This window comes from Xiphophorus maculatus, chromosome 3 (genome assembly GCF_002775205.1).
Source record: "Xiphophorus maculatus strain JP 163 A chromosome 3, X_maculatus-5.0-male, whole genome shotgun sequence".
NCBI lineage: Eukaryota > Metazoa > Chordata > Actinopteri > Cyprinodontiformes > Poeciliidae > Xiphophorus > Xiphophorus maculatus.
In genome coordinates this window covers 30,758,995-30,775,752 of record NC_036445.1, presented here as the reverse complement: position 1 = coordinate 30,775,752, position 16,758 = coordinate 30,758,995, and the positions used below count along the sequence as shown (strand labels likewise).

The 16,758-nt window shown below is 40.4% G+C and overlaps 2 protein-coding genes across 5 annotated transcripts in view; both read left to right on the top strand.

The window, feature by feature from the left end:
• The window catches only part of cdk14 (cyclin dependent kinase 14), a 158,189-nt gene extending 151,374 nt beyond the window's left edge, over positions 1-6,815 (top strand). For all 4 annotated transcript variants that reach the window (XM_014473923.2, XM_005812599.2, XM_023330709.1 and 1 more), the window contains one exon: positions 476-6,815. The gene's annotated coding sequence lies outside the window, so the exon portion shown is untranslated. The remainder of the gene's footprint in view (positions 1-475) is intronic.
• Positions 6,816-12,815: 6,000 nt separating this feature from the next.
• On the top strand, positions 12,816-16,025 carry LOC102228954 (frizzled-1-like). Its single transcript, XM_005817354.2, has one exon. The coding sequence runs from the start codon at positions 13,188-13,190 to the stop codon at positions 14,832-14,834; it is 1,647 nt and encodes a 548-aa protein (XP_005817411.2). The 5' UTR covers positions 12,816-13,187; the 3' UTR covers positions 14,835-16,025.
• Positions 16,026-16,758: the final 733 nt, after the last annotated feature.

Below are 16,758 nucleotides of genomic sequence, written 5' to 3'. Positions count from 1 at the left end.
ACTAACTGCAGAAATACCCCACAGAGTTAGAAACAACCAATCAGAGCCAGGAGGAGGGTCTTATCCCTGTCAATCACTCTCATGCTTATCCCCTCTTCTTGCTCTCTACTGGTTCACCACAACATAGCCTGCCACCAATGCTAAGGCTAGTTAGGATGGGTACCTACTGCGGATCAATGGCTTTCGTTGGACAATAAGTTGTCTCTCTGCTATTAGGACATTGAGCAGCATTGATTGACAGCACAAAACCCTCCTCCTGGCTCTGATTGGTTGTTTTTGGTCAGGAGCGGAGCATTTCTTCAGACTGCAGTTCTTGATATGTTCATGATATGCAGAAGTTCACTGTTAGCTCATGTGTGTAACACCTAGTAGCATGAGAACAAACTACAGCATGTGTGGTGTGTGTTTTCTCCACACTGTCAGTGGTTTGGAGTGAGTTACTGACACACTGTGTTGTATCTTTGTCTGTTTCCAGGTGGCTGCTGTGAAAAAAGAAAAGGTGAAGATAAAGATGGTGACATCGAGAAGGCCCCCAGCTCTCTCTTTATTTATTACCTTCACTAAATGTATGCGTGAGTGTGGGCGTGTGCGTGTGTGTGTGATGTATGCATGCATCAGAAGGTGAGTGAAAAGGTGAGCATTTTGAATGGTACTTAAGATTTCAGACTATTATTTGCAAGTTTTGTTTACTTTTTATAAGGTTCCAATAACTCATATATCATTGTCACAGTAGAAACAAAAGAACTTTACTATCGCTACATATTGTGTTTTGTGTTTGTAACTAGCCTCCTATTTAAGAATGTATATTTGTATGTATGACGTAATCATCTAGAAACTATATAAAGGACAGTTTTATTATTGCTTGTTACCACTGAACGACTCTCACCAGGGAAGCTCTCCCTGTAGACACACACATTCAGGAGGCTCAGTCCAATCATGCTGAAGACCACAGGAAGTCCTTAGGATTCTGATTCATTTCTGTCCAGTTCAGCTCTGATTTGTGGACTTTTAGAGGGAAATAAAACAATAAACAAGATGATGATGAGGAGAGCTTTAAAGTGATGCAACTTGTCCCCTGGCAGCCATGTTGGAGGTCCTTCATTCTTCATATTTCAGATCGAGACCAGTCGCTGTAAAATGTACTTATTTCCTGGTGATGTTATGAATCACTTTTGTCTTTGTGGTTAATATTTTTGAAAGAAAAGCTCTTTTTTAATGGTTGCTGGGAGTTAGAGAGACAGTAGCAGCTATAAGAAAAAGGCAATTATCCTAAAAGATTTAGCTTTGCTGTTTTTTTGTTGTTGTTTTTTTGCTCTACATTATGCATGTCAATATCAAATGAAAAAAAAACCTTTCTAGTTTCTTTAAGGAAGCTGATAAAGCTGCCCAACTCTTCCAAATAAAATAACATAAAAAACACGTGGTCTCATGTACAAAGAGTGGCACGGATTTCCTGCTGAACCAAAAACACAGGACCCAGTATTTGAAGGGGTTAGGGACCAAACCTGCTCACAAATAGATGGAATCCACAAATAATTGAGAGTCTTTCTCTGAAAAGCCTGACAACTGCTTATTTTATCATTCAAACACCAAATATATCTTAACGTGCATTGATACACAGAGTGGAAACCATCTTAGTTCTAACACAGAAGCTATCAACAACAATCTTACTTATCTTTACTCTTTGGGATAATCGGGAAAAAAAATGGCGCTCCTGGATTGGCCGGTTTACAAATTCTAGCCAATAGTGTGTCAGGTAGCATTGAACCAAGTTATTTTAACTTCCTAATCTGTTTTTTTTTTTTTTAATTTTCTTATATAATCTCTATGAAAAAATATGTGAATACTTCCAAAGAAAAATCCAGAATTTAGCGAATACACAAGCTCAAATAGCTGGGAGTCCACTGTAGTTAAATATTTACCCTGCAGGGGGAATTCTTCTCTCTGAATTATCAAAAAACATTTCTTTATTGAAAAAATGGTATTTGGAGATTCTCCTTAATAAGGTAGACGCACAAAAAAGCACAGATTTAACAAGTCATGGTAGTAATGATTAACAGGTTGATTTGCAAAACCTGTTAATATTGAATACCTGTTACTGTAACAGGATCACACACTGTTATTGTAAATGAAGGCAGGAGTGTGCGGAGGGAAAGGTTGAAGCTGACGCAACTACTGTAAACACAAGAGGCACTCGGAGATGTAGGGATGTGAAATAAGACAAGGATTAGGTTGGATAAATGTCTCTGCTAAAGCTTAAATATGATGTATATTTTAAAAATCATCATTCTATCCTTGCTCTGTCTCTCTGATAGGTTAAACTCGTGACATAATTTAGATTTCTAAGTATGTATCTGCAGACTGAGGGACGCTGAGAAGAATCCATGTCAGGGCTCCAAAGGGGTCAGCCTGATGATGGGGAGCCAGAAAACAGTCTTATCATGAGAAAGGACAGGGTACCTCCATTTTGGGTCAAATGCTGTTAAGTTTCTCGGAACCAGCTGTGGTTTTGGCTGTGGTTCCGTCAGCCTTGTCTCTGTCGACTGGAAGAGACAATCAGTGGCTCACTCTCTGAGCAGATAGCAGGCAGGTTGTTGGATGTTTGGTTCTTTCCTCTCCTGGAATTCAGATCTACAAGCAACTCCAAAATCTTTCTACAAGATTTAAGTAAAACTGGATTGAACTACTCTTAGAAGAAAAACAGGTTGTCCTTTTGACATTCATTTAAATTTTAGTGTTTTCAGCTTTTAATCCTAACAATTTAAAAGTTATTGCTTTTTGACAATGTCAGGAGGACAGCCTATGGAATTAAACGATGATTTAGTTCAATCTAATGTCACCTGAGGGTGTTTTTTGAACAGTTGATAGTAGTTTTTACATCTGTACATATATAATAATGTTTCAGGTCAGTTTTTGTGAGGATAGGATTTTAGGATATTCTGATGTTACAGTTTAACTGTTAAAAAATGAAGTAGTCACTTAGTCAAATCGCTGATGATGCAATGAATACAAAATGTTTGGTGCACAGAGGCTTAATGAGCATAATATTAAAGTAAAAATATTAAATATCCCAATATTATATTCACACTGTGATGTATACAATAGCCTTAAAAAATATTAATAATAATAATAACAGTAAAGCCAGTCGAGTTCAAGGTTCAAGGAGTTCAATAGGCTTGCTTTCTCACCAAAAGCCTATCTGTAGAAAATCTCACAGCAGCCATGACGTTTCCACTGTCCTGCTCAAATATCGATGCTTCTCTATTTAATTTATGGACAATCATCTGCACCCTTTGAACATGAGGCTCCAGCAGTCTAATATTTCTAAATAAGACACTATCATTGTTTTGTTGGGTTGGGTAGCGTCAGTGGACCTCCATGATGGAACCAGATCTTGTTGTTGCAACCTGAAAGCTTTTCCTGAACAATCTGTGTTGAACATATTGATGATGAAGGGACAGCGTAAAGTGCTTTTAGACGCAATACTCCAATGGACCACAACGGCTCTGGTGGAAACATAGGTTTGAGCGTGACAAACATGGGCAATATAAGTGTCAGTGCTTCCATCTGAGAATACGAGCTAATGTACATAAAGACAAAGCAGCAAGGCAATAGGCTGAAAAGCCTCACTGTATGTTTTGATCCAGTTCTGAAAAATCCATCTTCCAAGTTTTCTGACATGCCAAAAAATTTGATTGATCCATGTTGTTACCTATATCAGTTTGTTCCTGAGTCAAGAGTTGTGACTACACCAGAGTTTTCTTTGACAAAGTAAATGTGTGAAGATGGGTCTATGTGCAGCCTGTGCTGTGAAGGTTGTGCATAACTTTGACTCGTCCCTAAACCACCAACATACTCTCTCCTGAGGCTGTTCCCTGAGATGTCTTCTTCCCAAACCTTGCATATTTTCCTGGATGTTTTGGAACTTTCTACTGAACAAAGCTCAGCTATATAAAGTAACATAATTTGCAAAAATGTTTAAAATGACTTTTTCTATTGCTAAGATTTCTTTTTTTGTTTTCTTTTTGTGTAAAGATATTTGAATATTACAGAGTAGTTGTTTGGTGATAATTGTGAGGTACTATCAAACTAATGGCTTCCTTTTTATTAGTCTGTTTCAAAACAAGTGAGACAATAATAACGGCCCTGCACTGTTGAACAGCCGAGAACATGAGGCTGCAAATCTAAAGCCACGGACAAATGGATACTGTAGATATTATTCCTATTCCTCTCTAACACACACAAACACACGCCCACACACTAACATGCCTTCACTCAAGTTTGCATTTCAACCCATATTAGGACTTTGTATTAACTTACATTCATTTAAGTAACTGCATATAAGCCTAACCCAGACATTTTCCCAAACCAAAACCTAATTCCTATCATACCTCTAACGCCTAACCCTAAACAATGGGGTCCTCCGTATTAGGACTGGGGCCCTTCGGTCTTCAAAAGGTTAGTAAATATGCCGGAAATGGTCCTAAATATGATAGCTAAACAAGTACACACATACACAATTCCAGGTAATACAGCTGTATTACCTAACAGGAGAAACTGCTCTGCAGAGTCTGCAGCTCCAGCTACAGTATAGTTTACTTTCAATGCCACTGTTCAGCTAAAACAGTGTTTTCTTTTTTTACAAAAGGTTACTTAATACAACTGTTGCAGTAAAAAGTTCTCTCCATCCAAACCACTATTGTATTTTTAAGAATGATATCCCAAAGCTAGCTAATGACATGCTTTGGTATTAAACCAAATGTCACAGTCTCCTTCCTTCCTGAGTGATGGGAAGGTGCAGCATGAGATGGATAAACTAAACAAAAGTCTATAATGATACAGAAGAGCCTTATTTTTTGGTCTACCTGCTGTAATCAGGTCAAGGTCTCAGACTAAAATGTCTGACAAACCCTCTCTTTTGGCTCTACCTTAGAGGAAACAGTAAGTAGGTGGTAGTGTCAGTATAGTGAAGTATAGTCTGTTTGATAATTGGTACGTAGCATTCAATATAAATACCATAGAAATATACCTATATGACCCATCCCTACTAGCGTCTGTACTCTTGTATGGCAATAATACAATTCATAATAGCAACAACCAAAAAATAATCATTTAGAAAAGTTCGTCCTAACCTATGGTTCAGATACACTTACAGTAACAACATGTTTGTTTGTTTCTGACTTCAACTAGAGGATTTTTAGAAATAGAAGTTAAGTCAAATGTATCACAGATTTGAAAAAATGTTGCATATTGAGGGTTTTTCAGACCCACTCAATATTGATCCAGTAACAAGCTGGTAAACAGAGAAAAAATGGGGAAACCAAAAATTTTTCACCTTTTCACACCAGAAATAAAAACCCAAACAAGCCATTTTCCACTTAATAAATTTACCTGTTTTCCTTTTAGTTGTACATTTGTAGCGCTGAACTGGAGCTGTTGGGAATAAATGGTGGGACTGAGGCTGTTGCTTGTAAGGTTGATTCTGCTGTTTCTCCTGTAAATGACATCCAAGTGCTGCGTACAGGTGAGAATATCCAACCAATAACAGGGAAGCTATGGAGTTATGAGGCACTTAGACATTTTATTGTGACTCTGTTCCAATCCAGCTTTTCCAACCACAGAGTTGAACCTCTGAGGTTTAAAAAAGATTTTTAAAAAGATGATGGGCTTAACTTACCCAGCAGCATTTTAAAAAATGCACTTTAAATAAAAATTGCCTTTATGGTCACTTTACTCTCTGGCTTTCCCTAAACGATAAACGCATAAATATTCATGCCCTCTCGCTCGGCTGGATGCAGAGCATGCCGACTTCCTCACAAATGTAAATCTCATCCCTGGATGTGAACCCTTACATGGACAGAGGGGAGCTGGTAGAACTGCTCTACTTGAAGTTATCTTCCAGCTTTTCAGTGTCACCCGCAGGCTGTGATTGTGCAGGAGGAAAAAGGGGAGGAGAGGCGGTGGGTAATGCCACTAAAGCAGCGTGACAGAAGAGGGTTAATACCATCGAGCTGCGCTAAGATTGCCCAGCCTCGAGTGGCTTTAGGGATTGCAGGCAATATTAGCCAAGAATAATTATTTTTGCTATGTTGCTCCCTGTGTGAGCACGCTCTCCGTGTGCCTCGCGTTGCTTCGTAACACCCCCCAACTGTTTCCCGGAGCTTCTGCAGCCTGCAGTTTGCTGTAAAACTTTTCAAGTCCCACGTGGGCAGAGTTGAAACTCTGTTCTAACAGGAATGTTCTTCATACATTTTGTAGAAGGTCCAGTGAAAGGGGTGGTATTGCATATTTAACACTGTGACTGCAAAATGAAATATCACCGGAAACGTGAAAGGTGGAAGCTTAGCGTATGGTGGTAAACAGGGTTGGAAGAGTCTCCTTAGCGCTAATGAAAAGTCATGTATGATAACGCATATTTCTATAAATATATATATATATATGAAAGGCCTCTATTTTTGGCATTTATCATGTGGACATGAGTGGTTTGACTATAATAAACATGTAGGTTGGCTCTGACATGCATCCTGGCTGTGCTCATCAATAAATCTGTGTTTGCAAGATTTTAATGTGAAGCTTCTCTTGCAGTTTGCTTTTCTTTTCTACGCTGCACTGAAAAACCGAACAAAAACATCCTTTTCACAAGTGGTTTGGAGTCGCCAATCACTTTATGGGGTGAAATAATATTGTATACTTTAGGATAGCTGTTGCATTATTTGTTACAACCTCTATGTAATGTTATTATGGAAGATGTAATGTCCTTCTGTAAATGTTTAATGTTGTTTACCTGAAATAAAATTCTTCAAGGGTCTTATGAATTCAGACTTTTATTTTGAAAAGATTTAAAGTTTCTACACAAAGAGATTAGATGAGACATTTTTAAAGTCATCTGAACTTGACCAACATGTTTTTTGTTGACTGGGAGTAATATTGGTCTTTTGGAATTCCAAAAATGGAAAATAATCTGTGGTGGGAGCTAAAGGTGAGGAGCTAAATGTATGAATACCAGAGCAAAATGTGAAAAGCTGCTCAGCAAGAAGAAGAACGTTTGATTGTTGTAATAAAACTTATTTCACCAAAATTGGTGCTCCATTCACGTGATTTATTTGCCCATCTCGTTTCACACCACTGACAAACTTTATAGTCAAAGTCTGCCAGGGCTATAAATGATTCTATTTTTTAAGCTTTTCTTATTTAAAGTGAGCAATGAAAAACAAAGCACAATGAATGTGAAACTTGACTGAAGGGGCTTTTATGTGTAGAAAGACACATACATGGGGCCATGTTGCTCTGTTTCATGAGAAGGAAGAAACTGTTTATTGACAGTGCACAATATTATTAATCTGGGTGGGGTTACTTCCAGGAGGTCTGTTTTCAGCACAAACTGAACCCGTTTTACTGCTCATTAACCTAATGTCATGGGCCTGACTGCAATGACAGGTTTCCTATCTAAAAGCAGCATGTTCACTATGTTTTGAGTCAGCATTTCTAACAGTAACCCTGTATTTAATGATTCAGACCACTTCAGCTTATTTATACAGCTTTGACTCACAGCACACTATCAGCACAATGTACTTTACAGAACAAACAGTTATAGCCAGTTCTCCACTCCAACCTCATTCAAATTCAGGTCATCATCTAATACATTATGAAACCTTGACAGAGTGTAATCATATTTAAATAAGCTGTCCTCATGTATAGTTGAGGATTTTCAAATCTGCAGCTGTTTAGTAGTGCTCCAAAAAACAAACTTTTACAATTTGTGTGGATCTACAGTTTTGATTTTTGTCTCTCTATGTCTCTGTTCTGACTGTTGGACAGTCCAGAAAATGTTTTCAAACAAACTCTCTTCATGTTAGCAAGGAGCATCTACTAGCTTCACTTATCACTGGGATTTCAATGTGGTCTGGCTCTGTGAAGCAAGAATGTATTTGGACCCTTATAGTTAATGTTAACCCCATGTGGTTCCAGTGTAACCCAGCTGATAAATACAAACTAACACAAATCAGCATTTGTTCTGATTTCTCATTGAAGTTGAATGTTGGGCACTCATAAAAAAAGAAAAGTTCAAATCGATGAGATGAAGACGGTATCATCTAAACGGTACATTTGTTTAAACTTCTCCATTTATAATTTTCCAGCACATCATTTTATTTTTTTATTTCTTGCACGTTTATTTATAAGTGAAGTCATCAAACTGAACAAAGAGACATTTTATAAAACCATCAGCGATCTGTTTGGCTATAGGTTAAGTGGCTAGAAAATCAGTCTTTTCTGTTTATCTTCAGAGATCATTCCTTTTAGACACCAACAGACTCTTTCATGCTGACGTCTTTTGCACATTGAAATATGACACAGATGTCTCTTCTATATTTTTAATAAGACATTTTCCCACATTTCCCTTTTCAGTATCAGTTGGACATTAAAAGATGTCTTGATGAAGACGTTTCCAACATGCACGACTTAAGCCAGATGTCTAAGGAAGTCCAGCTGACTGCGTCGTGTTGTTCACTTCAGTAATCCCTCAGTCTGAGCAAGCATGGGACAACAATGGAAAGGAACAACATTTTTTAAGATAAAGAAACTTCCATCAGAACCAGGCTCGTAATGACCGGCCATGTGTTACTGTTGGTTCAGAACAACCAAAGGAAACAAAAATACAGTACCAGGAGTACTTTCTATAGGAAAGAAAAACAAAGAGAGTAAAACATTTGATAACAGGTACATTATAGACATTAGTAAAGGTACAAATATTTCTCTGAAATCTGCACATCACTCCTTACATGTAGGCTAGTCATGTAGCTATGATCCCTCTGACAGAGCCCAGCTGGTGTCAATGACGCAGGTTAAGCTGCATCTCCTCTACATGTGAAGTCCAAGTAAAAACTAGCATTCCTCTGTTAGCATGTAGATCTCCTCTGTCTCTGGCAGACAGATGAAGGTGTGGTTCGTCTCTTCTCTGTGCATGAATAGACTCATGTATTCTCCATCTTTTGTCTGATTTTTCTTTGCTGTGTGGTTCTGAGCATCCTGGTGCAAAGGCTCATTACATGAAATGGCATCATGATCTTAAAGTGACAGGAGACAGGAGCTCTCACACTGGGTTGAGCTGTGAGCAGTGCAGCCGTCCTGCACGCCTTCCTTGCTTCAGTGGAAAATTCCCAACTGGAAAATTTCAAAGCGTACCAGGGCAAGTGGTGCCTGTTGAAACGCCCTGTTAAGTTTATGAGCAACCTATAACACTTCTCCTCCTTTAACATCTCTCATGTAAACTGTTATTCTGAAAATAGCACAATAATATTTGTTTTAAATCACAATGTAATTTCTGATAGAGCTTGTTACTAAGCTGTAACTAAACTCATTCTAAATGTGCACACTGTTTGTATGTACAGTTGAAACCAAATATTTATATACACAAAATAAAAAGACAGACATGTTGTTCTTTCGCCATCTGAAGTTAAATCAGATCAAGCTTCTCTTTTTTAGGTCAGTTAGAATTACCAAATCATTCTTATTTGCTAAGTGCCAGAAAACGTAGCAAGAACATTTTTAAGGCCACACCTGAAACACACTGCTTTCTGGTGTATTTCAGATGTGTGTTTCAAAAGAAATTAAGACAAAATATCAGGATCAGAATCATGGAGCAGCTCTAGCCTGGTTGATCCTGGTAACAGGTTGCAGATGCTTCCAGTTGCTGCGTTCTTCTGTTCAACCAGGATGGACTTGATGGGGTTGTCCAAAAACCATATAATCAGGAAGGAGACCAAAAGATGAATGTCTTTCGGTCCAAAATGTGCAGATTGACCCCAGAACAAAAAACCAAAGACTTTGCGAAGATGATGTGAAGACAACAGTGTCATTATCCAAATGTGATATGTACTGACATGGACTGAAAGGTCATTTAGCCAGGAAGAAGGCTTACTGCAACAAAAAAAAAGAAAAACCTGAAAAGCCAACTTACAATTTGCAGACTTACACATGGACAAAGATCTTGATTTTTGGAGACATGTCCTGTGAGTAGATGAAACTAGAATTTAACTGTTTGGCCATCATGGCCGTCGTTACATTTGGAGGAAAAGGGAATGCTTGTGTCATCCTAACTTCAAATTATGGGAGTGGCAGCATCATCCTGTGGGGCTTTTTTTGCTACAGGAGCACTTCATAAAATAGATGGCATCATGAGGAAAGAACATCATGTGAAAATATTGAAGCAACATCTAAGACATCAGTCAAGGAGTTAAAGCTCAGGATCAGATTGGTCTTCAGCATACAGTGCAAGTGATTGTAAAGTGGCCTAATGACAGTAAAGTCCTCGGTTTGGTGAGGCCACCAAGCTCTGACCTCAGTCCTCCAAAGCATTGGCAGGTAGATCTGTAAAGTCATGTGGCAGTGAGGCGACCCAGAAACCTGACTGAGGTAAGCCAGTTCGGTCAGGAAGAATGGGACAGAACTCTAGCAAACTCTGAGAAGGTTCTGGAAGGAACCCAGAGGAGGCGTGAGACAAAGGAGGAGTTTATCATGTTTTCATGCTTGACTACTAAACAAGGCTCCAGTCACTAGGTGGCAGCAGTGCTCAAAATAACCAACAGGCTGCCTGTGAAACCCAGTAGAAGAAGGAGCCTGCTATACACTGGTGAAAACACAGTAGACAGCTGGCGGAGCTGGAGAAGTCTGTAACAGTGAGGAGAAAACGGTGGCAGAGGCAAAACTAAGAGAATTTTTTTTCATTATGAACATAAAGTTATAATATTAGTTGGATAAAGAAATATATTACCAGAAGGAAGTCATAAAATTACTAGAAAAAAAAGTTCAGTAGAGTTATGAAGATCTGACATGACCAGCTCAGCATGTTCTTATGATTACCTGATCCATTGCTTGACAGAAAATAAGAAACTGGTAAAAGGCAGTGCTGCCTTTTACTGGTGTGTGTATAGAATTAATCAGGCATACAAAGCACTGCTGCTAGAGTTCTGACCAACACCAGGAAAGTGGATCAAATTACATAAGTCCTTAAACATCTGCTCTGGCTCTTAAAGGACGGGCTTTGTATTGATCTATAAAGCACTACTGGTTTTGATCCAGAACACATTTCTGAGTTACCAGAAAAATATGAGAAATTGGTCTCTGTAGAACCCTTTCTGACTTGGTTCCTGGACCAGAGCCACACCAGGTTAAGTTTCTTTTCTCCTCACCTGTGGAAAACCTGAAAGGAGCAGAAATCGTTGCTTCCTTTAAATCAGGATGGAAAACATCCGATTAACGATTTTCATCTTTAATGTAAAGTTTTTATGCTTTATTTTTAATTTCCGTAATGCACTTTGGATTGCTTGGTGTGTGAATGTTGCTGTATGAATAAACTGAACTTGCCTGGTTCCCAAGTGATGGCAGGAGAGACTGATAAGAGCAATTGAAGCCTGGACTCCAGTAATGTTCTGGTAAAAAAACCAAAAAGTGAAGCTCACTCTACCAGTCTGTCTACATTCCAACCTTTAGCTGTAGTCATGAGACACAGATCATGACTAAAGGAATGAGATCCTGGATACAGTCAGATAAAACATGGATGGATGGATTTAATATACAAAATGAGAGATGGTAAAAAAGACATATACACACAAAAAGAGAGAGGGAGTCAGAGAGGAAGCTGTAAAGCTGGAGAAAGTAAGACACAAGTAAACAGGAAGTAGATGTGAAGAGAATGGCTTTTGTTTCCAGAGACTCTTAACGAGTGTAGTTTTGTGCACACATCTAATAAGGGGTGGGGGATGATAATTAAAAAAACATCAAATTAATTTAATAATTCAAAAATGTTATGTGTTGACTGATACTTTTGGCTGCATCAAACTAATAACAATATTGGCTTTAGGAACATTTGAATTGATTTACTGTAACAGTCCTGTTTCTACATAACATTGTTCTTACTATGGAACTCACTGATAGAAAGTATCTTCTAGCATTATTCCATGTGATCTTTCTGTTACACTCTTGTTCTTGTACATTAACTTTGACCAACTTCAGGAACTTTCACTTATTTCTCCAAATGTTTCCTTTTATTTATTCATGCTCATCTTGTATAAGTTAAGTTGTATATGTTTTGTTATGTATTGCTAACATGTAACAGTCACTTATGTAATGCATCGGCTCAGTGAAGCTGACCAAACACTGCATGCGCCATAAACAAAGTCATGGGGATTATAGGGCCATGAAAATTTAACAAGCAATAAAATGTCTAAAGCATTCCTTTGTCTGACTTTAATTGCTTAGTATTTGGAAGAATAGTCAACACAGACTGAACGGCTTCGTTCTAAAACAGTGCAGAAAATCAATGTCATGGTTCACAACTCTGCCTCCTGTTGGGACAAATTGAGTTCAATGAGAGAAATCCCAGAAGAAGGACGGACTGAGATGAGAATCGAGCAATCAGGCTTGTTTGCAGTGGAAAAAAAATATTTTGAGCTGTACAGAAGAAACAGTGCCATCAACAGCCATGATGGTCAAAGCATCAGCTGCTTCTTTTGGAATGCAATTACATTTGCTATTTTTTATTATTATTATTTTGTGTGTGTGCTTTTTGGAAAGAAAATTGCACAAAAATTTTATTTTCTGCTTACTCATTATTGATCACATTAAAAAATATATTTTTTGAAACTGTATATTTTTCAATTTTATATGTTGTATTTTAAAATGAAGCTCAAATAAGTACTTCTGTTACTGCTTCCTGATGAGAACATCCTTAATAAGTAAGAGAACCATCAAATCTAGCAGGACTTGGGTGTGAAACAGCTTTTATTTTGAAGGGGCTCGGTGGATGTTGCACATGCATTGACGTGCGTTTGGCTTCAACTAGACGGAGGTAGAGAGACAGACAGAGAGAGAGAGTTTGATCGGCGCCCTGACTCTGTCTTGTGCAGACGGAATACTGAGACTCCTGCGTTGGAAGGGAAACCTCTTCATTCGGCTCCAAAGAGGATTTTAAATGAAGGCTTCGGGTTTGCTGCTGGGGATCGCGGATCTTTGTTCCGTTTATCTCCCCCGCCGCGGGATGAGAAGCTGAGGGACGGGGACAGGAGCACCGCGGGGAGACGCTGCGTTCAGCTCGGCAACAAAGAAGCGCTCAGGGAAGCTGCTGAGGCTGAGGGAACGTCAAGTTATTCCCAACAAACAGAAAGTCGTGCCGCGGATCCTTCCTCGCCATGCTGCTCCACGGACTGCTCCGCACGGCGGTCTCTCTGCTGCCCTTCATCCTGCCCGCCTCCTTCAGGGTCAACGCTCAGTACGGAGACCGAGGAATGTCTATCCCGGAGCACGGATTCTGCCAGCCGATCTCCATCCCGCTGTGCACGGACATCGCCTACAACGAGACCATCATGCCGAACCTGCTGGGCCACACGAACCAGGAAGACGCGGGACTGGAGGTCCACCAGTTCTACCCCCTGGTGAAGGTGCAGTGCTCCCCGGATTTAAAGTTCTTCCTCTGCTCCATGTATGCGCCCGTGTGCACGGTGCTGGAGCAGGCGCTGCCCCCGTGCCGCTCTCTGTGTGAGCGCGCGCGGCAGGGCTGCGAGGCGCTCATGAACAAGTTCGGCTTCCAGTGGCCCGACAGCCTCGCGTGCGAGAAGTTCCCGGTGCACGGCGCGGGCGAGCTGTGCGTGGGCCAGAACATGTCGGACCGCGCGGAGCCGGAGGGGCCCGGGCACTACCCCACCGCGCGCTCCCCGCCCGAGCCCACGCACGGTCAGTTCAGGTGCCCGGGGCCCCTCGTCGTCCCCCCCTACCTGAACTACCGCTTCCTGGGGCAGGAGAACTGCGGCGCCCCGTGCGAGCTGAAGAAGTCTCACGGGATGATGTACTTCAACGAGGAGGAGCTGAAATTTGCTCGAATTTGGATCGGAATCTGGTCGATCCTGTGCTGCGCCTCCACTCTGTTCACGGTTCTGACCTACCTGGTGGATATGAAGCGCTTCAGCTACCCAGAGCGGCCCATAGTCTTCCTCTCTGGCTGCTACACCATGGTGTCCATCGCCTACATTGCTGGATTCTTACTGGAAGACAAGGTGGTTTGCAATGATCGCTTTGAGAAAGAGATGAGGACTGTGGTGCAGGGCACCAAGAAGGAGGGCTGCACCATCCTCTTCATGATGCTCTACTTCTTCAGCATGGCCAGCTCCATCTGGTGGGTCATCCTGGCCCTCACCTGGTTCCTGGCAGCCGGGATGAAGTGGGGCCACGAAGCTATCGAGGCTAACTCCCAGTACTTCCACCTAGCAGCCTGGGCCGTTCCCGCCATAAAGACCATCACCATCCTGGCAGTGGGCCAGGTGGACGGAGACGTGCTGAGCGGGGTCTGCTTTGTGGGCATCAACAGCGTGGACGCCCTGCGAGGCTTTGTCCTGGCGCCTCTCTTCGTATATCTGTTCATCGGAACTTCCTTCCTCCTGGCCGGATTCGTGTCCCTCTTCCGCATTCGGACCATCATGAAACATGACGGCACCAAGACGGAGAAGCTGGAGAAGCTGATGGTGCGGATCGGGATCTTCAGCGTGCTCTACACCGTGCCGGCCACCATCGTCATCGCCTGCTACTTCTATGAGCAGGCCTTCCGTGAGCAGTGGGAGAGGACGTGGGTCAGCCAGTCGTGTAAGACGTACGCCGTGCCGTGCCCCATCCAGAACCACCCCAACATGAGCCCGGACTTCACTGTCTTCATGATCAAGTATCTCATGACGCTCATAGTGGGAATCACTTCTGGCTTCTGGATCTGGTCTGGGAAGACCCTGAACTCATGGCGGAGGTTTTACACGAGACTGGCCAACAGCAAACAGGGCGAAACCACAGTGTGACGGGCTTTTCTCAAACTCACTCCTGTTTTTTGGACCTACCAGAGACCTTCGCTCTGTTTTATTGTACATACACATTTGTGAGATTTTTTAAAAATTATATATTTGTATTTAAAGGCTGAAAAAAAATAGTCCATCTTTTTTCATCTTTGGATATGTTGGAGAAACATCACAAAAAGCCAGCTAATCGTTGCGAATCCTGGTGTCTGTCTCATGACCCGATTTACTGTGGACACCCATGGGAGTACTTCACACGGAGTGTTTGTGTCTGTAGGTTGGTGGAGCACTTGTGAGCGAGTGCAGGGTCTATTCTAAGCAGAGTCCCATGAAACCCAAGTGCTTCCTCGTGGCCTCCTCTTATCCTGATTAACCAGCTGGACTTTGTGTCTCAGGAAGCGAGCTTACGCTTTCTGAGGCCTCGTGTTGGCATGGATGTGAGTCACTGAGACAGATGGTTATGGACGCTGTATTTTATGGGCCCTTGCAGATGTAACATTCCTCTGTTAAAGTTAAGAAAAAAAAATAAGTTCTTATTGCCATGCAAATGGAAAATAAGGTTTCTGCTGCAGAGCTCCGGCTCTGAACCAGGACGGTTTTCACTCTTTCTTTTCTTTTCTTTTCTTTTCTTTTTTTGCATATATGGGAATCCTTAGTGCCAAATGCCTTCCTCCACAGAGATACAATGATACAGAAAACCTGAGCAAAATAATCTTCAGAGCACAGTCAAATAAAACAAGGGAATTTGGGATTAGGAGATTTAAGGTAAAAATAGAATCATTTAAAATATTTTTTTCCTAATGAAGAGCTTTTTGGACACCTTGGGATTTTAGATGTCACTACAAGGAACTTATAAAAAATGTTAAAGAATAAAAGGCGAATTTCGGCCGATGATAAATTGCTCTAGGAATTATTATGATAAACAATAATATAGTTGTTTTGAGACTATTTTCATGTAATAGAATCATGATGGCAAAATAATGCAAGGTTGTCCTCTCAAAGATCAATAAACTTTAATTTAGTAAAGAACACTTAATACTGGAACTGGAAGATATTTGAAATATTTTCCCCCAAAAGCTTCCGACCAAAACCAAGAAACAAAACGGAAATAAAAACCACACACCACCGAGACCATGAATGAAATGGATTATGAGGAAAATTGCTCTGTTTTATTACATTAATTATCAGAATGGAAATTATTCAGCTGATTTTAAATGATCATGTGGTCAATTGATTTATTTCTTACTGCGAGAGGCTAGTAACTGATCAATGTAGGAAGCTGCTGGTCATTTAATAACTTCAACTTTTGCAACCTTTGTTGTGGAACTTTTTCAACTGGTGATAAATCGGGCCATCAAAGGAAATGTGGTGGAGCTGTTCTAATTAAAAAAGATATGCAAAAAGTTATTTAGTCATTATGTGACCCATTTTATTGAGTCAACTGGCTCAAATGGGGTTAACCACCAAAATAAATGAGAATAAAGAAACATAGGGCTGGAAGCGATTAATAGGATTAATCAGGTTAAATCGACTATTGAAATAATGATCAACTAATTAAGTTATAAATTAATCGTTCAAGTGGAATGTACAGACTCGCAGACCATTTCCTAAATGAATAACATATTCAGAGCAGTAAATAGCAATTTTTAATTTAAAATTAAAACTATTTCTGTCTGAATATGTTTGACATAAAAATCAAGTGGCAGTTTCAGGTTAAAAAAAAAAGGAAAAGAACATTTCCAACCAACTCTTGCTATCCAGTTATTAATCTTAATAAATAACATCAGGTCAGGCCTGCACTGTATGGATGTTCAATCCAGCTGAAAGGCCTGAGCTTTCCTCATGTCAATGTTTGAAGGATTTTCTTTAGCTGCAGATTCATCCTTTGCCCTAAATGATCAAGTATTCACTAAAGGAATGCTATTACTGC

Bases quoted from the DNA above. Each gene is read 5' to 3' on its own strand.
- LOC102228954 (XM_005817354.2), top strand. From the start codon at position 13,188: ATGCTGCTCCACGGACTGCTCCGCACGGCGGTCTCTCTGCTGCCCTTC.